General features: G+C 50.0%; 2 protein-coding genes and 1 pseudogene across 3 annotated transcripts in view; all 3 read left to right on the plus strand.

Annotated features, from left to right (window-relative positions):
* The window catches only part of Efcc1 (EF-hand and coiled-coil domain containing 1), a 28,522-nt gene extending 22,092 nt beyond the window's left edge, over positions 1-6,430 (plus strand). For both annotated transcript variants that reach the window (XM_060383710.1, XM_021626357.2), the window contains exons 5-8: positions 285-447; positions 1,891-2,028; positions 4,224-4,287; positions 5,208-6,430. In XM_060383710.1, coding sequence (XP_060239693.1) covers positions 285-447; positions 1,891-2,028; positions 4,224-4,287; positions 5,208-5,344 — 502 coding nt within the window. In that variant the 3' untranslated portion in view covers positions 5,345-6,430. The remainder of the gene's footprint in view (positions 1-284; positions 448-1,890; positions 2,029-4,223; positions 4,288-5,207) is intronic.
* An 8,888-nt stretch (positions 6,431-15,318) lies between these two features.
* Gp9 (glycoprotein IX platelet) lies at positions 15,319-17,901 on the plus strand. The gene is made up of 3 exons (XM_021626353.2): positions 15,319-15,706; positions 16,429-16,531; positions 17,108-17,901. Exons 2-3 carry the CDS (start codon positions 16,484-16,486, stop codon positions 17,663-17,665), a joined length of 606 nt encoding a protein of 201 aa, XP_021482028.2. The 5' UTR covers positions 15,319-15,706; positions 16,429-16,483; the 3' UTR covers positions 17,666-17,901.
* Positions 17,902-19,276: 1,375 nt separating this feature from the next.
* LOC110539502 (peptidyl-prolyl cis-trans isomerase A-like) lies at positions 19,277-19,767 on the plus strand (annotated as a pseudogene).
* Positions 19,768-23,456: the final 3,689 nt, after the last annotated feature.

Here is a 23,456-nt window from a genome sequence, read left to right on the forward strand (position 1 = left end):
CAATGTAGATGGCGTGAGAACGGTCCAGGAAGGAGCAGCAGGCACGGGCTCTGGGCCATGACGGAGGGTCTGGGGAGTCCCCTGGCTGGGGCAGCTTGAGTGAAGTGGGTGAGAGGGTGCTAGGAAGGTTGTGGGGGACACCTCGGACCGTTCCTCTGAGAAGCCAGAAAGCCATAGCAAATGCTGAGCAGGCAGGCTCCATGACATCTGCTTGCGAAGACTAGGGTAGCAGGACAGCTGGGAGGGGAGGGGTCCCTGCAGTGATGGTCTCCCCTTTCCTGCAGGTGTGACGACCAGACCGACGAGAAGCCCAAGGCCGCCTTTGGCCGCTGTGACGGAGCTGAGAACATCTGCGCCCTGGAGCTAGAGCCCCATGTCACCAGGCTCGGGGAGCAGCTGCAGACCCTGGGCTGCAGCACAGAGACCCTGGGGACACCGGAGGAGGAGGTCAGCGGGGCCCTAAGATCCCAGGTCGCGCTGGAGGGACTTGAGTCACAGAGGTGTGAAAGGAACTCAGGAGGTGTGGCTTCCTCTCTGAAACCTCAGCCTGAGTCACACACTGAAAAATCTAGGGATCATCAAGGATGGAGCTTTAAGAATTTAATGTAAAGGTCTCGGTCTCGGTCTGTGATACTAGAACCAGGCTAGATTCAGCCACTGAGCGGTGAGTGTTCAATGAAAACAGGACTGGTCATGTTCCAGTGAGAAAGGACAGGGAAGTGGCTGATGGGTAACGGCAAATGCCAGGTTCCGACAGGTCATGTGTTTTTTGTAAGGACCAAGGTAGACAAAGGCGAAGTCCCTCCTGACTTCTCCCCGGACACATGACATCCAGGCCTCCCTGTCACTCTACGGCCCTGCCCTCAGGATCTCCTCCGTGCACTCTGGGCCACGGGTGGAAGCTAAGCCACGAGGAGTGAAAAGTCCCAGGTCAGAGCAGAGCCCCACAGTACACACACTAGAGCAGGCTGCCCGGCTTGTGTCCCAGCTGCAGTACCTGTGTGACCTTGTCAGGATTCTTCAGCATCTCCACGCCTCGGTTTCCACACTTGTAACAGTGCCTATGTGCATGTGTCAAGTGTGTGGGTGTGGGTAGTGAGCTCTGGACAGCTCAGCTCCACCTGCTGCTGCCTGGTCAAGTCCCCTGGGATCCTAGGCTCGTCTACCGTGTTTCAGGCTGCATCTCCATCCTCACCCCAGTGCGGTTCCCTGAGATCCTGCCACCCGGCATCTCCCCTGGAGGAGAGAGCTGCTGTCCTCAGGGAAGGGCCTCCGAGAGATGTGAAGTTTGAACTGGTAGTCAGGGAGCGCGCAGGGAAAGACGCAGCTGTCACTTCTCTAAGTAAATATCAAGGTGATGAAGCAGGAAAGCCCCAGAACGGGTCAGCCCCTAGTCCTGCCTACTGTGGGACGTTTGTACTCCTGCCCAAAGCCAGAGGGAATCCTGAGCACCCTGGTACTAAGGGATGCCTGTCACGTCACACGCCTGATTCAGGACGTGAGTATAAGACCTTTCCCCTGTCGTCCACACTGGGCTCCAGGTAGCACTCCCAGTCACACTGCCGAGGGAAGGTGGACAGAATGCTACCTCGACTGCCCTTTCAGTCAGAGACCCTCGCCTGCAGTATGTTCCTTCTGTGTAAGCCAGTCACATGGGTTTCCACCGCCAACACAGATCCATCAAAGAAGAAAAGAAACCAAGAGGTAGAAAAGAAAAGAGAGAATGGGGTCATTAGACTAGAGAGCAAAATGTGTGTGTGTGTGCTCGCTGTCCTGTCCACTGTGCAGTCTGGAGCCGGCACTTAGCTTCCCTGGCCTCGGGGAGGCTTATCTGCATGGCTGCCTATCACAGGGAGGGGTGTAGGGACTGTACGGAGCCCCTTCCCCCAGGCGGAACCGCAGCAAATGTTGGAGACTGAGCATCTGAGGCTGGAGCTGCAGATGGTGGAGACAGAGCGGGTACGGCTGTCGCTGCTGGAAGAGAAGCTGGTGGATGTGCTACAACTCCTGCAAAGGCTCCGGGACCTGGTGGGAACACGGGGGATCCTAAAGGGAATGGTGGGGGAGGGGTGAGCCGGAGCAGGAGAGCCAGAGAGGCTGAGGCTGAAGGTGACGGGAAGCTGGTGTGGCAAGCCCAGGGCTCTGGTTCCTAAGGTCAGCAGGGCCTCCACTGACAGATATAGAACGGTGGCCCTCTGGCCACCTTCTCTAAGCCACCTAGAGAAGAGGGAACATTCCAGATTGTTTTAGGAGACTGATGTAACTGTGATCATAGCCTAGAGCTGGCTAGCAAGAAGGCTCGTCAGGTAAAGCCGTTCGCTGTATAAGCCTGGCCACCTGAGTTCTAGCCCCAGCCACGGCACACATGCTCACACATATGCACACGCATTCAATAACTAAATAAATAAACGCTTTTGAAAACCAAAGAAGGATAAATATGAGAAAGAATTTAAACTAATATGTCTTTTAAACATGGCTGCCATGTTGGGGAGATACCCCAGGGGTTAAGAACACTCACTGCGCGTTTCCAGACAGCCAGCACTGTGTAGAGAGACTTTGCCTCAAAAAAGCAAAAGCAACAACAAAAGATCACTCGCTGTTCTGGCAGGGGACCAGGGTTCAATTCTCAGAACCTCTGAGGCAGCTCACAACCAATTGTAACTCCAGATCCAAGAGAGTCAGCCCCTTCTCATGGCCTCTCTAGTCATGCAGCACACACACGCACATAGACACAAGCAAAACACCACACACACACAAAATTTAACAAAATGGTTTTTAAGATAAAAATATCTTAAATTATTAAAGACTAACAGACTTGGCACTGTGGTACCTGTAATCTTAGCACTGGAGAGTCTGAGGCAGAAGGATTGCCACAAATTTGACTCCAGCCAAGCACACTCTACCTCAATGTAAATTAAAACAAAACGACAACCAAAAATAAAACAAAACAACAACAACAAACAGGCTTTTAATCTAGGCACTTGGGAGGTAGAGACAGGTGGACCTCTGAGAGTTCAAGGCCAGCCAGAGCCACACAGTGAGACCCTGTCTCAATAATAGTAAGTAAATAAACTAAAATAAACCTACTAGCAAGCAAATCCAGTATTTAAAGAACTGAAAACTGGCCGTGTGGATTACCCTAAGATTAAAGGTGATTTCACATCCTTGTGATCTGTCACCATAACCCACCCCTCAGCGGCCACAGGAGGGAACCATTGACCTAACAACTGAGCAGTTTAGGCACCCAGAACTGTGCAGTCTGTGCGGGTGCAAACAGGCGAGAAACCCTTGTCTCCAGGGCTCTGAGGGCTTTTTGCTGTGCGTCAGGCTGCCTGAGACATGGGCTGCACAGGTCTGGCCCAGTGTCACACAGCAGGCAGACAGAGCTGGGGATGAGCCGAGGCCAGCCGAGGCCCGGGCAGCCCTGGGGGGCAGCAAGATGTGACAGTGCTTCCTTTGTTTTGTTTTTTTCTGCCTGTTTTTAAGAGAGGGTTTCGCTATATAGCCCAGGCTAGCCTGGCAATCTTGGTCCTGCTTCCCCCTCCTGAGTGCTAGGATTACAGGCGTGGCCACCTTCTTTCTGGCACTTCCTTTCCGTGCTGCTTTTCCAGTGCAATCAATGACTTGTTCTGGGGTTCAGACAAACAAGTGCTTAAGAATACTCAATCACCGGTGGGCGTGGTGACACACGCCTTTAATCCCAGCACTCAGGAGGCAGAGGCAGGTGGCTCTCTGTGAGTTCCAGGCCAGCCTGGGCTACAAAGCAAGTCCGGGACAGCCAGGGCTCTGTTAAACAGAGAAACCCTGTCTGAAAACAAACAGAAGAGAATACGTAGTCACCGTTTCCCCCAGGGGCATCTGTCCTGGTCTTTGGTGGAATGGAGCCTGGTCTCTGAGAAAGCATTGTGGCCAGCCTTGGGGGTGGGAGGCAGGGAGGGAGTACAAGGCAGGAAGACAAGATGACAGAACTAGAAAGGAGGATGGGTAGGCAGGAATGGAGAGTGGGGGCAGGAAGAGATGACAGAAGGGGCAATAAGGAAGGACAGGAGGGTCAAAAAGGGAGGGTGTGGACAAGAAGGCATAAAGAAGAGCACAGAGAGGGGACGTGCGGCTGCTGTCCCCGCCCCCGGAGCTTCACAGAGCCTCTGGGAGTCCCTACACTGCCTGAGGAGTGGGGACACAGCAGCCACAATCTGATCCGGCCTCTCTCATCTTTCCCGAAGAACATATCAAAACGAGCCCTGGGGAAGATTGTGCTGAACGCCCTGGACCGGAACCCCTCACAGGGTAGGCAAGGGTGCCTCACGGAGAATGAATGGCGGCTGTAGGGCATCCCAACCAGAAACTCCAGCTCTGTTCTAAGCTCTTGTCTGCGGGACAGCCACTCTGTTCCCACCCGACTGCCTGCAGGCCACAGTCAGAACAGACTTCAGAAAGCAGCCCGGTACTATTTAAACGGAACAGAGCTGCAGAGGCCACAGGCAGTGTGTGACAACCAGAAGACAGCCTGGGCATAGCAGACAAGGGTGGGTTTGCCTGCTGGCAAGTCAGACTGGCACTGCTCACTGAGCTTACTATGGGCCAGGACCAGGAGAGCACCTCTGTGTTTAAAACGCCCCAACTCTGACAGCTGACCTTACACAGTCGAGAACTAGCTCAGCAAGTGCCTGGGGTTCACCTAAAGCTCCAGGCCCTGTGGCCCCTGCGGCTCGGGCAAAGCTGAGAGCAGCAGAGCTTCATCATCAACTGTGTCTCCTGCAGCTGACCCTGCCCTGCACGGCCTCGCGGGAGCCCGATAGGTGGCCCTTCACTTACTGACAGAAACTTAAACAACCATTATCAGCAAAGATGGAGTACCTAGGGCAGTGGTTCAGCGGTTCTCCACCTTCCTGATGCTGTGACCCTTTAATACAGTCTCTCACGTTGTGCTGACCCCCAGCCATAGAATCACTTCATTGTTACTTCATAACCGCAATTCTGCTGCTCTTACGAATCGCAGTGGAAATATCTGATATGCAGGTATCTAATAGGGATCAACACAGGTTGAGAACCGTTGGTCCAGGAGTTAGGAAGGGGCATAGGAGCAGCGCTGGGCAGGGCTGGGCAGTGGTACAGGGCAGGTGATGGGCAAGCCACCCGGAAAAGAGAAGTGACCCTGTGAAGAAGAAATCCACCCTGACTCCTTTCTGCCTTTCGCTTCTCTCCAGAAGGTACACATGGCACCTTGGCCATACTGGACGCCTTGCACCAAGCCCTGGTCGGCTGTGAGCTCCTGCAGAGAAATTCCTCAGCACCAGCACCCACAGCTCCTGCACAGACGAACCCCTTCCGCATCTCCTGCTGAGCCCGCCGGCCCAGCCTTGGGCCACCATGGTCATTCTAGCCATCGTCAAACCAGCTTTGACCACAACTAAAGTAGCCTCCATGGTCAACCTGACCACCATGGGGCTAATGTTGGCTGTCACTGGACCAGCCGCCATGGTTAACTAGACCACCATAAGTCCAGCCTCCAGGGTCCCCCTGACCACTGCTGGACTGTCTTCTGCCGTCTGAACACTCTCCACAAACTGACTGTTCCTCCCTCAGAACTCTGGCAGCCAAGGCTCCTTCCAAAACTGGGTCTGACAGATACCCCTCCCTTGGGCCTCTCCCATTCTCTCAGAGCCCCCACATGGAAACCCTGCAGTTGCTAGATCAGCCTGAACCTGAGGCTACTGCCCTTATCCTGAGCACAGTACACAGCACACTCGGAATCTCCACCCTAGAGCCCCGAGTTGCCCCCAGCCCCAGCGCCGTCCTCCTCCACCAGCCTGCTGAGTAAGCCCAGGCCAGCCCCCAGGACACACCTCATCACTAGGGAATTTCCCACATCCCAGGAAGTGCTGAGGCTAGAAACAGCAGAAAGTTCCAAGGTTTTCCTTGTATATGTGATAATATAACGTATAGCCAAAGATTAATTTGTATTTTTCAATTGTTTTACATACCATGCATTTCTGAGAGCATACCAGGCCTGAGGTTTGATAAATGAGTAAGCAGGCATCTCTGTGTGGTCATTAAGTGACTGAACTTTCAAAGCAGGTGAAATGAAATGGCCATACTCATTTGCACACTTATATTTTCCATGTTGGTGCAAAAAATAATGCCAGATGAAAAATGTAGAAAGTCTAAAAAACACAAAATAACACCAAAATAGCATTACTTCTCTAAATAAGCTGACACAGAACTATTTCACATTCGGTAACTTAGAAAAATAAAGCCAGCGTTTCCTATTTTTCATACACAAAACCAAAGCAATGGTTGGAGTTTATACAGTTTATACTAACTATATCTTAGAAAAGAAGTTAAATGAATTTATTAATCTTTTTCACTTGTAAATACATTAACTTACTTGTTGCATCATTGTATAAACTAATTTTATCAGTTAACCAAAGTTCTATTAAGCACTCTAAAATTATTTTTCAATGTGAAAATATAGGATTTCAAAAAAATCTACGATTTCTTTGAAAAAAATGCAGACAATATATTCAGATCATGTTTTTCCCCTCCCTCAACTCCTCCCAGGTCTTCCCCAGCCCAAATCCGTGCCCTTTCTTTCTCTCTTTCAAAAATAATCAAATAAAACAAAATAACAAAAAAAATCAAGAAATACAAACCAACAAAAATAGGGAAACCAAAATATGTAGGCAAAAGGACCATACGGGGGGGGGGGGGAGTGCCCAAACAAAGTGATTTAAGACAAAAAAAAAAGAAAAAAGAAAAAAAAATCTCCGCAAAAATACCATTGAGTTTGGTTCTAGCCATGCACTACTGGGCGTGGGGCCTCCTCCGAAGTGTAGGTAATGTCCCCAGCGAGAGTCCACTGGAGAAAATTAAATTCCCCTTTGCATCTGGGTGCTAATTGCATTAGCTTCTTGGTTAAGTGTGGAGCTCATGTGGACTTCACCCGCTCAGTCCTGAGACCCCTCTGAAAACTGCTGTCTTCTTGATGGAGGCCTTGTAATTATTTGAGTAATTGTTGCTTTCTTGTAATTCTTGATTTCTTGATCTCAGTGACAGGTACCTGGTTCGCCTAAGTGAAGTCCCAGGTTCCATCCTGGCAGAAAGGGGGGGCTCTTTTTAACATACCCACAAAGCCTTTGGCTCGCTTCCTCTAGAATTCCTAATTCCTTTCTTTGAGCAAGACTGTGAGTTGTGAGCCACATTTGACAAGCACAGTGCAGTGGGAGGTGCTGACGGGAACCCAGACTCAGCCATAAGGCTTGGTGGTGCCTTCCTTGCTCTCCTGGCCACTGTGTCCTGTAAGGAAAGTTTTGGAGGTTTTTTGTATGTTATGTAAATGTGTTTTTGTTTTAATCCCAAGTGTGGGATTTTAGTTGAGCTATAGTCCACACCTGTTAATTGTCCCATGTGTGATCTTTGCCAGCTGGTAACGGCTTTCCACGTGTGGCACAGGGAGGGGTGTGGTCTAGGACTCTGAGAGTATAAATATGAGAGCCTAAAAAATGAAGGGCCATGTGGTGTTGGCGTGTGGAGTACCAGCAGTTTGGAGAGACCAGAGGGAAGAGACAGTGTGGCAGTTTGGAGCAAACAGATGGAGAGAAACTCTACAGGGCTCAACAGCTTGGAGGAGCCTGCTAGCTGCATCTACAGTTGACAGAGATCGGTATAGAGCCCTAAAAGAGCCCCTTGACCCTAAACAGCTGGGAGAAGTAAAGGGGCCCTCTCTCTCCACTAACCTTCCCTGCATAGGGTTGGGAGGTTGGGAGGGAGGTTGAGGCCCAAACACCCCAAATAAAGGAGAGCTTTTAAAATGAGGGGTACTTTCTGACCACTTCCTTCTGGTGGGACTTCCCTACCAGGCCACAGGGGAGGAAGCCAAACTCAGTCCTCATGGGAAGAAAAGAGCTGGGGAGTCTGGGTCACAGGGCTTTCCTGTTCTGAAGAGGGGAGGAGGAATGCAGGAGGGAGTGTGGACTGGGAGGAGAGGAGGGAGGAACCTACGACTAAGATGTGAACTGAATTAATTAATTTTAAAGATGAGCACTACAGCGTCCTGAGTTCATGCAGGCAGTGCTCTCCAGAGGGCCTTGAGTCATCCGGGCTTGTCACTAGCCAGCAAGGAACAGAGCCATCAGCTCGGGCAACATCTCTGAAGCAACCCCACAGCCCCAGCCAACCCTTCCAGTGCTGACAACCCAGCCCTGCTGAGATCCTGACTGCAGCTCTCTAGAACTCTCCAGCAAAGACAGGCCTTGCTGACCTGCAAAACCCACCGATAAGAGCAAACCAATGGTGCCGTGATGCTGCCGTTTCTTCAGGGTGCCGTGTTATGTACACAGCAGTAGGTAACAAACACATTTCCCATGGTAAGCTTAAGTTCCTTTAACGTGGGGAAGGAGGCCTGACCTGTTAGAGACGTGAAGCCAGCTGAGGGGCAGCCATGAGCCAGAAGATACCGGGAGAAGAGGAATGTGCGTTGCATTCCTGCTCTGGCCTGATGCTTCTAGTTCATATCAGATACAGTAAACCGGGGCAGAGCTGGGACAGGGATAGGATGCAGGGGGAGGGGCCGGGGAGGGGGAAGGTCAGAGATGAGGGACCCATGTGTGCACTGAGACTCCAGACGCCCACCCCACGCATACCCAGCACCCACCCCACGCATACCCAGTACCCTCCACTCAGAAAGCATAATTCAAAGATGAATTTGTTTCAAAACTCAGAAAAAAGAAAATTACCCAGAACTTGAGACACCCAGTGAAAGGCAGCACATTGGATAAGCTGGAGAAACAGGGCGCACGCTGGTTTCCACAGCAGTTCAGGAAAACACACACACACAGACTGGGTGAGAACAGATGTCCCGGTTCCCTGCTCTGACTCCTTTTCTAGAAGTGCTTCTCTGGAATTTTGGAATGGTACTAAGCTGTCTGTTACCCGTTCAAAATGTTTTCTGGGAAATTCTAAGCAATGTCCTTCTTTCACCTTCTGGCAAAAATACTCCACTGACCTTAAATTGCTTTCCTCCCCTTAACACCCTTCAACTAATGAAGGTAATGCTACACTGTCGCCACTAGGTGGGGCACAACTCCATGCTGCGCAGAAGCAAAGACGCAAGCTTTCCAGCTCTCCCCGCCTGAGGTGTGAGTTCAAGTTCAACCCCAGCGGGCCTTAGGACTCGTGCCATTCCTCCTCTCCACACACACACTTAGAACCTGCTCTATTTTTAAACTTATACGTGTATAAGTTTGTAAGTTTATATGTTTCACTGATTTGCTTTTTGAGGTGGGTTTTGTTATGTGATTCAGATGACCTTCAACTCTCGATTCCCCTGCCCCAGCTTCCCGAGCTCTGTGGTTTCAGGTGTGCCTAGTACAGCAGCTTTCTCTGAACTGAACACGTTCCCTGCTGAGAAAGGCACAGGCTCCTGGGACGTGGGAGCTTTGCAAACATCACATCCCTGAGAAAGCAGATGTGAGATCGGCGGAGGTTTGTTTATGATTGGGTTTCACTGTGTTGACCAGGCTGGCCTCCAACTCGTAGAGGTCCAACTGTCTCTGCCTCCCAAGGGCTGGGATCACCTACCCCACGTTTCTAGAGGCAGCAAACAACTGCAAGGTTAGGACATGGACCAGCCCAGAGGTTCCTAGGACTTGGCTTGGCCTGTAAACCTAGAAAACCCAAAAGAAATGGATAAACTCCTGGGATCCAGCTGTACAGCAATTAAGTACATCCTTAAAAATGGGTAAACTCCTGTACAAAGTCCCAATTTATTTCTAATATCAGAGATCAGACCTCTACTCTTGCCTGATGCGTCTAAAACAAAAAGGGGGAACTGTAGAGAGCTGCGGAATGCTATGCCTTAAAGATGGAGCTGGTTTCCACCTTCCACCTTCCCGATGGTGAGTGCTCTCTGTCACGAACAACTCCACATTTGGCTAAGGCCGAGGATCTGGCTTGCTTCCATGTATGTGGACCTATCTGCATTGCCCCCGTGGCACGCCTGGGTTGGCTACCCAGAGGCTATTTAAGCTGTGGGCTGGCTTTCCCCAGGGTCCGAGGATTGTTCAATGTTCCTGAATAAACTGCATTGAAAAAATAAATAAATAAATAAATAGATAGATAAATAAATAAATAAATAAATAAAATTTTTTAAAAAATGGGTAAACTCAGGGCTGGAAAGATGGCTCAGTGGTTAAGAGCATTGTCTGTTCTTCCAGAGGTCCTGAGTTCAATTCCCAGCAACCCATACTGCTCACAACCACCTATACTGGGATCTGATGCCCTCTTCTGGCATGCAGGTGTACATGCAGATAGAGCACTCATGTAAAATCAATAAATAAATCTTAAAAATTCAATAAATAAAAAAGCATTTAAAAAATGGGTAAACTCAACCAGGCGCGGTGGCGCTTGCCTGCGATCCCAGCACTGGGGAGGCAGAGGCAGGCGGATCTCTGTGAGTTTGGGAGCAGCCTGGTCTACAGAGTGAGTCCAGGATAGTCAAGGTTACACAAAGAAACCCTATCTCAGGAAAAAAAAAAAAAGATAAACTCCAGAACAGCAAGGAATAAAGAAAGCAAAGCTGGAACCAAAATTTCTCCCATCCAAACTTTCCAGGAAACATTTAGACAAGATAAATTTTTCCAATGAGGATAATCCCCCTCCCAAAAAAATGGAAATGGAATAAATACTGCTGCCCTTCTTACAAAGCTAGCATTACTCTGATACCCCAACCCAAAAATGATTTTTAAAAAAGAAAGAAAAGAAAAACTGTGACATCGTATCCCTAAGGAACAAAGATCCAAAATCTCTTAATAAAACATACACAAAAGGACCATGCAGCCTGCTATGCTATCACACACCTGGAATCTCAGTGTTAGGGGAGATGAAGAGTTTGAGGCTAGCCTGGGTTACCTAATGAAGCACTTAAAAGGGGGGATGTGCACAATAAGGTGGTGTGTTTACCAGAGATTCCAGGGCGGTTTGGCACATGCAAACCAACAAACACGGTACAACTCAACACAAAAAGGACAAACCCATACGTAGATCATCTCAATAGATACGGCAGAATGATAAAATTTAACATTGCTTCATGATTTAAAAAACAAAACAAAACAAGCTCTCAACAAATTAGGTACAGAAGAAACACACAGACAGTGTAGCCAACAGGGACAAGCTGAAGCATTTCTCTAAGGTCTGACGAGGCTGTCTATCTTTTCTTCCTGCTTAATATAGTACAGGAAGTCTTACCAAGAACATTTAGGCAAGAGGAAGACAGAAATGCATTCAAATCAGGAAGGAAGACATTAAATTATCCACGTAGTTAATGTGGTTTTACACAAGGATAATACTAACTATTGCATTTTAAGCGATTTTACAAGCCGTAGATGAATTCAGTGAAGTTTCAGACTGGCATGGTGGGTCACACCTTTAATCCCAATACTCCAGAGACAGAAGCAGGCAGATCTCTCTGAGTTAGACAGAGGCCAGCCTGGTCTACATAGAGAGTTCTAGGACATCCAGGGCGTACAGAGAAATCCTGTCTCAAGAAAAAGAAAAAAAGTAAAGGTGACGATTTGAAAAAAACAAAACAAACAAAAAGAAAAAAAGTAGTGTGGAAAAGCATAGAAGACCTCTGACCTGGAACTACTCATAACCTTCCAAGTAGTTTAGAAGGATGCTTGAAGGAGTTGGTGTGTTAAGTGAGGGCTTCCATATCAGTCAGGGTTCTCTACAGGAACAAAACAAATAGGAAGGATGGATGGATAGACAGACAGAGAGACAGACAGATTAGATAGATACGTATATATGTATATTATATAAGAGAGAAAATTTGCTAAATCAGCTTACAGTTGACTGGCACCTGAAAGGCTGAGAACCCCACAGCTGCTCGGCCCACAGTGCTGGGGACCTCAGCAATTTCGGTCTGGCACCAAAAGCCTGGAGGGTTCCGGAACAGCCTCAGGTCCTCAGTCAGCAGTGAAGCCAGCCATGGTAGCACACGACTTTTATGCCTGCACTTGGAAGGCCAGACAGAGAGATTTCTATGAGGCCAACTGGGCAATTTACATAGTGAGTTCCAAGCCAGCCCGGGCTTCGCAGTGAGCCTTGGCTTAAAAAATAAAAATAAAAACCTCAGTCTTTAACGGAAGTTTGATGAAGCTGATTCTAACGTCAGTAGAGAAAGCAGTAACCACCACAACAACAGGAAAAATTAGCTCAGCATCCAGAACAAAGGCCAAATAAGCTCTGTGGCTAAGAGCAATTGCAGGACCTGAATTCAGACCCCAGAGCTCACATACAAGGCAGGCTTGGCCGTAACCCCGCCGAGGGTGGGGTGCCCCTCAGGCATCTAACTGCCAGCCTAGCTCTGGGTTCAGTAAGAGATCCTGTGTCGAAGGAATAAGGCAGAAAGTTGTAGAGCCGGGCACTCAGCATCCTTCTCGGGCCTCTGAGTGTGTGCCTAGAAATACACATACATGTGTGCACATACCAGACACCACACATGCACTCACACATTTACATATTTTTTAAACTTAATCTTTAATTTCAATAACCTGTTTATTCTTCACCCCATGAGAGTTTCCTCCTCTCTGTGTGAGGGACTCTCTGCGATCAGGGTCCATGTCTTTGCAAAGGTTTGAAGCAGGTGACTGCTGAGGGCTCGGCTCTCACCATGCTGACTTTGGTAGTAAACACAGCAAATCGCGGCGTGTGATGCTAGTGCTATTGTTTTGCTGTGAGTGCCTCCTGGTGGACCACGCAGGAAGCAAAGGCAGGAACTGTGGCTGCAAACCCCACGTGCTCACCACCATCCCTCCAGCCCCGGCTGGACGGACCCCACTGTACCTCAGTTGTGAAAAATTCGTCAGCTCTCGTGTGCCCTGCAAACAGCAACACGGCGATGACTCTTCATGTGTGCCCTTTTTAAAGTGGAGCGTGCCAGTTGTTTAGCTAGGCACAGCGATGCACAGCGAGGATCCCTGCACTTTGAGGGTGGAGGCAGGAGAATCAGAAACTCAAGCTCATCCTTGGCTATATGACATGTTCAAGGCCAGCTTGAGCTACATGAAACCTTGTTTCAAAAAATAAATCAAATAAACGGGCTGGGGAGGTGGCTCAGCAGTCAAGAGCGCATGCTGACGAGCGTAGTGGCAATCCCAAGCTTGGCACGACGCCAGCCCTTTAATCCCAGCACTCGGGCTCTGTAAGTTCCAGGCCAACCTGGTCCACATGGAGTTCTAGGCTAGCCAGGGCTACACAAAGAAACCCTGTCTCAAAAAACAAAGCAAAACAAAAAAAGCTTACTCTCAAGCCTAAAATAATACCATCAATCATCATATATAGTTTGTTTATAAACATTTAGTTACATTTTGTATATTGCTATAATAAAATACTCTGTTAAAAAGGTAACAGTCCTATGCTAATGATAATTGTTCAAAACAAAAATACTGTGTCAGAAGAAGTTAAGAGCACTGGCTGCCCTCCCAGGGGCCGCAGGGTTCGAGTTCCAGAATTCACATGATGGCTCATAGCCATCTGTAACGCCATTCCCATGGCCCTGACATCCTCTTTGAACTATGTGGGCCCTTCGTGCATGTGGTGTGCAGGCATGCATACAGGCAAAACACTCATAAACATGAAATGGTTTTAAAAATATACACTGCCACAAAAGATCCAGAATAGTCAAAGTAATTCTGAAGAGGGATAAGAGGAGGGGGGTGAGAACAAAAATAAGAATTATGTCTTTGAGCAGGACATAGTGGGAACGCCTGTAATCCCAGCAACTGAGAAGTAGAGGCCAGAGGATCAGGAGTTTGAGATCTTCCTCAACTACCCAGGGAGTCTGAGGCCAGTTTTTTCTCTGACCTGGGTAAGAATGGTTACTAGAATTCACAGGGACTAGTGAAAGCTGGAGTTGTGTTTTGGCAGAAAGCGGCTGTGCTTGCGTGCAGCTTCCTCATGGCATCCATTCAGTCAGCGTGCAGCTTAGCAGGACTGCTGTGAGAGCAGCCCAGGTCAACCACAAAAGAAGAGCTGAGCCACGGGGTTGACGGTCCTCAGCCCAAGACTGTCAAGATCAAGCCCAGACCCCTGGAGGCAAAGGCGAGTGGATCTCTAAATTCAAAGCCAGTCTACAGAGCAAGTTCCAGGACAGTCAGGACCACACAGAGAAACCTGTCTTAAAGAAGGCAAAAAGAAAAGAAGAGTAAAGGCCTGTTTAACGCTCTTGACAGCTTTTATAATTTGTAAAGAACATTAGAAGAATATTTACTGTGGCATCTTATAAAAGCTGAACAACAGTTCTGACAGTTTTTAGCAATACTTGTTTGTAATCTTAACAGTGCTCATCCACAGTTCCAGAGCCCCAGGGAGGAGGGAACATCTGTGATCCTCTCAGCACCACAAAGGCCCTGTGCAAAGGAGATAAGAGGATTCCTTAAGGAAGCCACACCCACACAGACATGAGCCTCCATGACAGATGCCCTGGATGTGGGTTTAGTCACAGTGGAAACCAGATAGTCCAGGAGAGAATGGGCCCTGGAGGATCCTATTTTGCCAAGAAAAAAAAAACAAAAACAATTTCTATGTGGTTATACGTGTGCCTCTGGGGCTCCAAACGCAGTACCTTGCACAGGCAAGCACTCTTTGCTGAGTTGAACCCTAACACCAGCCCCCAAAGGTATTTGTATTTCATGTTGGAAATGGAGAATTTTTTAATTTTCTTCTTCCTAGTCTTTTGAACATTACAATTTTTTCCTCAAGAAAAAATAAATTACTTGAGGAGGCTTTTGTTGTTTTTTTGTTGTTGATACTGCCATAACTGTTACCTGCTAAAAATCAGGAAGTCTTAGAATCCCAAATAGATGAGACATGGGCCACATAAGCCTGACCACGAGCACAGGAATCAGCTGCCCTGAAGACGGGCCGGATGGTGAAGGTTCCTGATGCCCAAGGCGCTGCCATAAAGAGAGGAAAGGCTCTACAGAGGATGGAGCCAACCAGGAACTGAGTCCTCACGAGCACATGAAAATAGGCTCCAGGCAGGCATGACCTCAGGGGCAGGGACACCTAGCTGGCCCTGGGGAACCAGAGCTCAGCCAGTGAGAATTCTGTGTACATCCGGCCCCTATACTGAAAGCAGAAGTGGACAGATGCTGTGAAGAGCACACACGGCCCCTTTAGCCTAGAGGAAGACCCATCCTCATCCAAGTCCGTAGGTCTGTGTACGGAGAGGCTGGTGGTGGAGGTGGGAGCCTGTGCAAGAGTAAGAGGAGGAGCCAGCTGCCTTCCGCCCTGACTCCCGCCAGCGGAACTTCTGCTCCATGAAGACTGGCTAGGACGCAGCAGTAGAGCATGTTGGCGGACCCTGTCCCTGCTGACCTGACGGCTGCCCTGCTGAACAAGAGCCAGCGTCCCTTAGATGGTGGCACTGCTGCTCCCAGCCTCAGTTCCCTCTCCAGCCCTAAACTGCCTGAATCTCTCCAAACCTTCAGGCAGGATCCTTTTACTGTGTTTGTTGATCTCGCCCGACACCAGCCATGGCCACAGGGTGTTATCCAGGGATCTCTTCCTCGTCTCAGTGGTCCATCCTTCCTCCCGCAGTCCCAGGAGCCCTGGCTTCAGCAAGTGTCACTCCAGCCCAGGCTTCACCGGCCCCCTCCCTTCCGCGCTCGTGAACTCTGTCATCTGCTAACTATCAACTGGCTTGGTTAGTATTCATAATTGTGGAATTTTTATGATTTGTTTTAAAAATGCTCACATTTGAGTTTTAATTGCACAATGATCATATTTTACCATTAGGCCTGATTTTGATTAATATCTTGTAATACCAAAAACACTAATTAAACTGAAACCACGTTTATCTTGTAAGGAAAACATTACGGTTGCTAACAGGAGTGGAAAATGACATCACAGCACAGTGATGGGAAGAAGCAATGAAAGTAAATGTGAGATAAATATTGTTCTTTGGTGGCAGTTGGGCCCTGCCTCTGAGAGGTTCAGCCCTGCAAACAGGAGAAGAGCCCAACAAGTGCCAAAGACACCGTGGACTGACAGGAGCCTCCCTCGCCGCCTTCAGGGATGGAGGACTATAAGCAGGCAGCCCCTGCGCTCCCCACCACACCTTAGGGAGGTTAGAGCACCAGGGCCACCTCCCACATTTATAAAGGAGGATAACTGACAGCCACCCATCACCCTTCTCCTTCAGGAAGCCAACTCCTAGTACCAGGCAGAGGGCGCCTTGATTGGTCCACAGACCCACCACACTGAATGTGGTACATAAGTACCCTCCTTTAAAGGGGGTTTGGCCTGCATTTCTGTGTCCAAGGCCCCAGGACCCTGGGCGCCTCCTGCCTCCGAGACAGGCTCTCAGGGCTGTAGTTAGGGGATAAGCCAGGCTATTTTCATCATTTCCTTCCTCCCCTTGAGCAGCAGCCAGCACTGCCAGCTCCTGCAGCTCACACACACCACCACCACAGCCTAAACCATGATAGCACCAGCCCACAGAAGGTGTGCTCCAGCCAAGGCCTCACAGGTAAGTGGTCTCCTTGTTCCCAGTGTGACTTCCTGTCTGGCGTCCACTCCAGCTGAGCTGGCAGAAAGAGAGGGGATGCTCCTGTCTCTCCTAAAAGACAGACGTGGGAGCACGCTGGCTCTGAGATGTCAACCAGCAACTCGGCTGAATCAAGCCTCGTGAGTCATTCCGTGAACACTCCTGAGAGTTGGGCCCTGGTAGGAGAGCAAGGGCTTGAGAAGAGGAAGCACTACCTAGTCCTAAGCCGGGAGGAGGGAAAGTGGCAAGCCAGGCTGAACCATGAGGTCATGAGGCACTTTTCTGACTTTGTATTCTGCCATGGACTTCTGGGTGAACCCGAACAAGCGCTTTCCCTCCCTGAACCTTCATTTCCCAGTTCTGGGCATTAGCCTAGATGAGCTGCTTTCTAGACAGGTCTGTGAATTCCCCTCTGGGCTGCCACTGGAAGACCCGGTCCCTCTCTACCACACTTCTTGGACTGTACCCTGCAGCCTGCAGAAGCCTGGAGAGAGGGTGCACACCCCATCCATCAGAGGTACCCTGTAGGCTGACAGGATCTCTTTGCTCTGCCCACAGCCTGTCTGCTGGATGACTGTGTGGGGGCTCCTGTTTCTGCTCTGGCCTGTGGCCACAGCCACGGAGGCCTGCCCCAGGCCCTGCACCTGCCAGGCCTTGGAAACCATGGGGTTAAAGGTGAACTGCGAAGGGCGGGGCCTCACAGCCCTGCCTGAGCTGCCAGCCCACACCCGCCAGCTCCTACTGGCCAACAACAGCCTCCGGTCAGTGCCACCAGGTGCCTTCGACCACATGCCTCAGCTGTGGAACCTCAGCGTGACACACAACCCTTGGCACTGTGACTGCAGCCTCACCTACCTGCGCCTCTGGCTGGAGGACCGCATGCCCGAGGCCCTGCTACGAGTGTACTGCGCCAGCCCGGACTTGGCCACCAGGCGCCCACTGGGCCAACTGACAGGCTATGAGCTGGGCAGCTGTGGCTGGAAGCTGCCACCATCCTGGGCCTACTCGGGCATGTTGTGGGATGTGGCACTAGTAGCTGTGGCCGTGCTAGGCCTGGGTCTGCTGGCTGCCCTGCTGAACACATTCACAGAGTCCCTGACTGAGCCTAGCCCCTAAACCAGGCCAGGGGCCAGACCTGCATCCACAGAAGCACCAGCATCAGGCAGCACACGCCATCAAAGGAGGGTAGGTCATTCAGTGGGCAGTGACACTTACTGCCCAGCCTGAAGACCTGATCCCCAGGACCCCCATCATAGGAGTGAACTGAATCTCACCTCCACACCCAGACCATAAAAGTGCAGCAAGTAAAATAAATGTAATTTTAAAAGACAGCAATAAACCACTGCATGGCCTCTTTCTATGTGCTCAAAAATAATAATTTTCTTAAGTCTAGCTTCTTCTAAAAAAAAAAAAAAACCTAGGTTCATTTTGTTTTAACCTGGCTTCCTACTCAGTCACCCCAATTCCATGACCTGATATCCTGAGCCAGGTCCTGGGGCCAGATCTCACAGCCTCTGCCAACAGCCTCACACAACAGCCAACCTCATGCAGTCCTTCAGCCCCATGCAGCCTGCACAGAAAGCTGCCGGGGCACAGAGGCAGGTAGGGCAGAGTGAACTGAAGATCTAGGGAAGAGGGGGCATCTTCCTGTGCTTTTCCCAGCTCGTCTCTGACCACCATCCAGCATTCCAGGCTTGGGGGCTCCCTGCTTCTCCCCTGATGTCTTTCCTCTTCTTCCTCTCTACCTGTTTCTTTGTGCAGAAGAGAAAACAAAACAACCCAAGGGCTGACACCAACAGCCTCCAAATTCTGAGTCCCATCCCACCCTAAGCAATTATCATTAGATTCGGATCATGGACAACTCTCTCCCCTTCTGTCTCCCTCTCTCCTTTCCTCTCTCTTTCCTCTGTCTCTCCTGTGTATCTCTGTGTCTCTCTCTGTCTCTTTCTCTCTCAGAACTCCCTGAAATTCCATAATTACCAGCCAGGGGGGTCCTGTGAGTTAGACGTTTCAAGGAAGGCCAAGAGAGCAGAGTTTGCTCTAGGACACTGGCCCACAGGACCTAGGAAAGAGCAAGAGCCAGAGGGCTTAGGGAGGAGACAATAGGGAGTGGTGGGGACTGTGACAACTAGACAACCTGCGCTTCCCCCAAAGGGGCTCAGGCAATACCACTGAGAAGAGTCCCTTCCCTGCCCAGCCCTGAGCTTCAGAGGTGGAAGGTATGGGCCATATGCTCTTTAAGTACTGGCAATCAAATCTGACTTTAAAAACAGTGGCCATACCTGTAATCCCAGCACTGTGGAAACCAAAGCAAGATGATTGCTGCAAGTTCAAGGCCAGCCTGAGCTACATAGTGAATCCCAGCCTAGCCCAGATCACAGTGTGAGGCCTTGCCTTAGAAAGAGAGAATGAATGAATGAATGAATGATGAATGAAATGTAACTGCCCACATGGGGCTGAGAGCCTTGGCTGCTGTGTCAGTTATCAGCCGTTACGTAGACACTGAGTAACAATGAGCATGGCATCTGCTCCCTGGGCCTGAGACCTGTGAGAAACTCCTCATGTGAGGCATTCTCAGGCATCTTGTCAGCAAGGAGCCCTCCCTCTCATAGAGCCGGCCACGAGCAGACAGGCCACTACGACCCTTCACAAGCCTGAAGTGGTTCATCGGAACTTCTGAAGCGGCTTTGCTGACACCGGTGTCCCCTGCCGCCTTTTGCTGCAGCCATGGTCAACCCTACCATGTTCTTTGACACCGAGGCCGATGGCCAGCCCTTAGGCCACGTCTCCTTTGAGCTGTTTGCAAAGTTCCAAAGAGAGCAGAAAACTTCCGTCCTCTGAGCGCTGGAGAGAAAGGACTTGGATATAAGGGTTCCTCCATTCACAGAATCATTCCAGGACTCATGTGCCAGGGCGGTGACTTCACACACCACAGTGGCACTGGCGGCAGGTCCGTCTACGGGGAGCAATTTGAGGATGAGAACTTCATCCTGAAGCATACAGGTCCTGGCATCTTGTGCATGGCAAACGCTGGACCAAACATAAACTGTCCCCAGTTTTTTATCTGCACTGCCAAGGCTGAGTGGCTGGCTGGCAAGCACGTGGTCTTCGGGAAGGTGAAAGAAGGCACGAACGTGGTGGAAGCCATGGGGCGTTTTGGGTCCAGGAATGGCAAGACCAGCAGGAAGATCACGATTTCCAACTGTGGGCAACTCTAATCCTTTTGACTTGTGGGCATCTTCCCCAGCAGACCATTCCTTCTGTAGCTCAGGAGGGCACCCCCATCCCATTTGCTTGGGGTACCCTGTGATCTCTGCTCTCACTGAAGTTCTTTGGGTTCCATGTTTTCCTCATTCCCCTCCAAGTCTAGCTGGATTGCAGATTAAGTTTATGATTATGAATAAAAAGTAAAGAAGAAAAAAAAAAAACTTCTGAAGCCTGACACGGTGGCACAGGCCTTTAATCCCAGCATTCAGGAGGCAGAGGCAAGCGGCTCCCTGCAATGTGTCAGGGCTGCATAGTGAGACCCTGTCTCAATGACAAAAAAAGAAAAAGAAATGAAATGAAAATCTTCTGAGCACTCGCAGGTCCCAGAACCGAGGCCTTCGTCCCTAGCCCTGTCACGGGAGACAATCTAGCTCCTCCTGCCCGCAAATCCCACCCCTGCCTCTCTTGGCACTCTCTTGTGCACATACAAGGCCTTCACCCTGCTAGCCAAGCTGGCTCTGTCCAGGGAGAACCTGCCACCTGCTCCCAGCCTCGTGAGGAAGGAGTCAAGCTTGATTTCCCCAGGGTCTCAGAGACAATCTCACCACAGACCAGACGCTACAGGTTGGATGGTAAAAGTCTCCCAAAAGGCCATGCACCGGAAGCTTAGGCCCTGGCCTGTGGCTCTGCAGAGAGGGCTAGAACCTTCAGGAAGGGGAGTCTGAGGAAAGGAGGCTAAGCTTTGAGGGTCATGCCTGTGGAGGAGGTATTGAAACATACACCCATCTCGGCTTCCCGGACCAAGGAGGGAGCAGCACCAGCACAGGCATGGAGATCACCTGAAACCATTGGCCCAAGCACTTCTTTTTTTTCTCTCTCTCTCCTTTTGTGTGTCTAATGAGTGAATGTGTTTGTGTGTGCTCAGGTACATGTACAAATATGTGCACAAGCATGTGAAGGCCAAAAGCTGATGTTAAGTGCCTTCCTTAGCCACTCTCTGCCATTTTTTTTTTTTTAATTAGAGTCTCTCGCTGAACCTGGAGCTCACCAGCTCGTCTAGGTCTCATTGAGATCTTCCTGTCTCTCCTCTCCAGCTCTGGGATTGCAAGCACACACCCGGTGCTTGCCGAGTGACGTGGCTGCCGGAGACTGAGGCTCAGGATTTCACTGGGAAAGCCAACTCCGCTTCTCTTCTCCCTGAGCTGATCATCTCAGGCATTTCATCACAGCAATGGAAAGCTGAGGTGCTGGATAATTCAACTGACGTCTCACAGCTCAGAAGGCTGGCCAGTCTAAGATCAAGGTACTGTGCTAGGGAACAGTGGGGGCTTTTTCACTGTCTTCACACGGGGACAAGGGGAGGCGGCTACTCCTTTAATCTCTGCACTTGTGAGTAAAGGTTAGCTCGGTCCTATACAGTGACTTCCAAGCTATCAAGACCTACATAGTGAAACCCTGCCAAAAAAAAAAAAAAAAAAAAAAAGCACTAACTAGTCAAGGTGACATGACCCCAGAAGGGTCAGACTCACAGAGCCTAGCAGAATGTGAGTGCTGGGGGCTGGCCATTCGTGTCGGTGGGAACAGAGCTTCAATGTGGGAAGACGGAAAAGGTCTAAGAAGATAGTGTGGTCACTACACAAAACTGCCCAGAATGCCACAGAACCGTACATTTCTGAGCAAATGGGTAAAATGCTATGCTGTGCATACATTTTTTAATTTTAATTCTTTTATGTGTTATGGGTATTTTGCCTGCTTCTGTTATGTAGATTTTACAATAAAATACAGGAAAGTGCTGGAGAGATGGTTCAGTGGTTGAGAGCATATAGTGTTTCTGCAGAGGACTGGAGTTCAGTTCCCAGCACCAAAGTGTGACAGCTCATAGCTGCCTGTCAATCCACCTGCTGGGGGCTTGGACACCTCTGGCCTCTTTCGGCATCTGCACTCATGTGTTCCCACGCGCGCGCGCGTGGACACACACACACACACACACACACGCACACACATGCACAAGCACACGCACACTCAAGTAAAAAAATCCAAGCCTGATGGTGCACGCCTGTAATCCCAGCACTCGAGGAGGCAGAGGAGGGTGGTTCTCTGTGAGTTCGAGGCCAGCCTGGTCTACAAAGCGAGTCCAGGACAGCCAGGGCTACACAGAGAAGTTTCCTGTTGCAATGAATAGCAGTCAGTGCACAGACTCCCAGCTGGGCCAGATGCTTGAAAATAAGTGGCTGTGAGTGTTCCACCCTAAACAGGACGGCAGCCCTCCCAATATTCACGGAACATTGCAAAAGAAAGGGCAGAAAGAATGCAAGAGCAGAAGGTCGGGAGGATTCTGCGAAAAGCTGTCTTCTGGAAGTGTACTTGCAGCATCCACAGTTAGGAGACCAAGGCAGTCAGGAATTCTATCGTGCGTGAGGGACGAGGTCACTCAGGTAGGAGCTGCTGGCAGTGGCTGCCTGTGAGGGGCAGGGGTCATTGCCCTCCGGTGTGGATGCTGGCTGGCCGTGCTCTTACAGGCAGCACTATTTGGACCAGTGGGCACATGCTGAGGGATTCACAGAATTTAAATATTCTTTCTGAGGAGGCTGGGGCAGTGGCACATGCCTTTAATCCAGGAGGCAGAGGCAGGCAGATCTCTGTGAGTTTAAGGCCAGTCCAGTCTATATAGTGAGTTCTAGGACAGCCAAGGCTATGTCTCAAAACAAACAAAAAATCTAGACAGATGGCTCATTGGTTAAGAGCACTGGAGGACTAGGAAAGAGGAAAGAACCTCCTCAGAAGGGAAAATACAGAGGTGAACTGGGAGGAGAGAAGGAGGCTGCAATCAGGATATAAAGAGAATAAACTTTTACAAAAGAAAGGGAAAATAGAATAAACAGTTATGGATGGATTAGGGGCGCTGGAACAGTAGGATCAAGTGGAGAGGGGTCAAAGGGGTCAGGGAGGGAATATGGGGAGGGACAGATAAAACTAAAGGTCATCTGAGGGGTCTTCTGGACATCTAATGTGTGTGTGCGCACATGCATTCGTGTGTAGGAGAATGTGTGTGTGAATGAAAACTAAATTGAAATCACCAAATAATGGGGGAGAAAATGCCCCCCACTAGATATCCCTTGCCATTAAATGAAATGGGCAGATGGGTTACATCTAACTGAGCTGTTAGCCATCAAGGAAACCCCCAAACAACCCAAGCTATTGCCAAGGTGCTTGGTTGCTCTCCACAAGCTGATGGTAAGGCTCTAAGGCCCTCTTGCTGCAGACATCTACCTATCCACTGAACTCAGGGAAAGCCAGCTGCTGCCTTTCCTGCACCTTCACCCCTACTGACCAGGGTTCTGGTTATCCCTTGGGCACGTGGATTTCCAAGCAGGCTTGGAACAGGAGGAGCCCCTGGCTTGGAGAAGCCCATCCTACAGCAAGTGTGCGGGCTGTTCAGCAGCTGGAATGGTAGAGCCATGTGGCTGCAGGCAGCCATGCCAGAGGTGAGCAGAGTCCAAAGCTCCACCTCTCAGGACCCTGAGGCCATGAGGTTCTGAGCAAGGAAGGTGAGCCTAATGTGCTCTCAGACACTCCCTAAGAGAAGAGCTGGCAGGACCCACTGTGCCAAGGCTACGCGTGCGTGCAAAGGGCAGGTCCAGAGTGAAGCTTTGGTGGCAGGCAGGTGCATACTCTGGCCCAGAACTCAGTCCAGATGTAG

The sequence above is a fragment of the Meriones unguiculatus genome, chromosome 5, assembly GCF_030254825.1.
Source record: "Meriones unguiculatus strain TT.TT164.6M chromosome 5, Bangor_MerUng_6.1, whole genome shotgun sequence".
Classification (NCBI taxonomy): Eukaryota; Metazoa; Chordata; class Mammalia; order Rodentia; family Muridae; genus Meriones; species Meriones unguiculatus.

Coding starts and splice junctions, on each gene's coding strand:
- Gp9 (XM_021626353.2), top strand. CDS start 16,484: ATGATAGCACCAGCCCACAGAAGGTGTGCTCCAGCCAAGGCCTCACAG. Junction 16,532..17,107: donor CTCCAGCCAAGGCCTCACAG/GTAAGTGGTCTC, acceptor CTCTGCCCACAG/CCTGTCTGCTGGATGACTGT.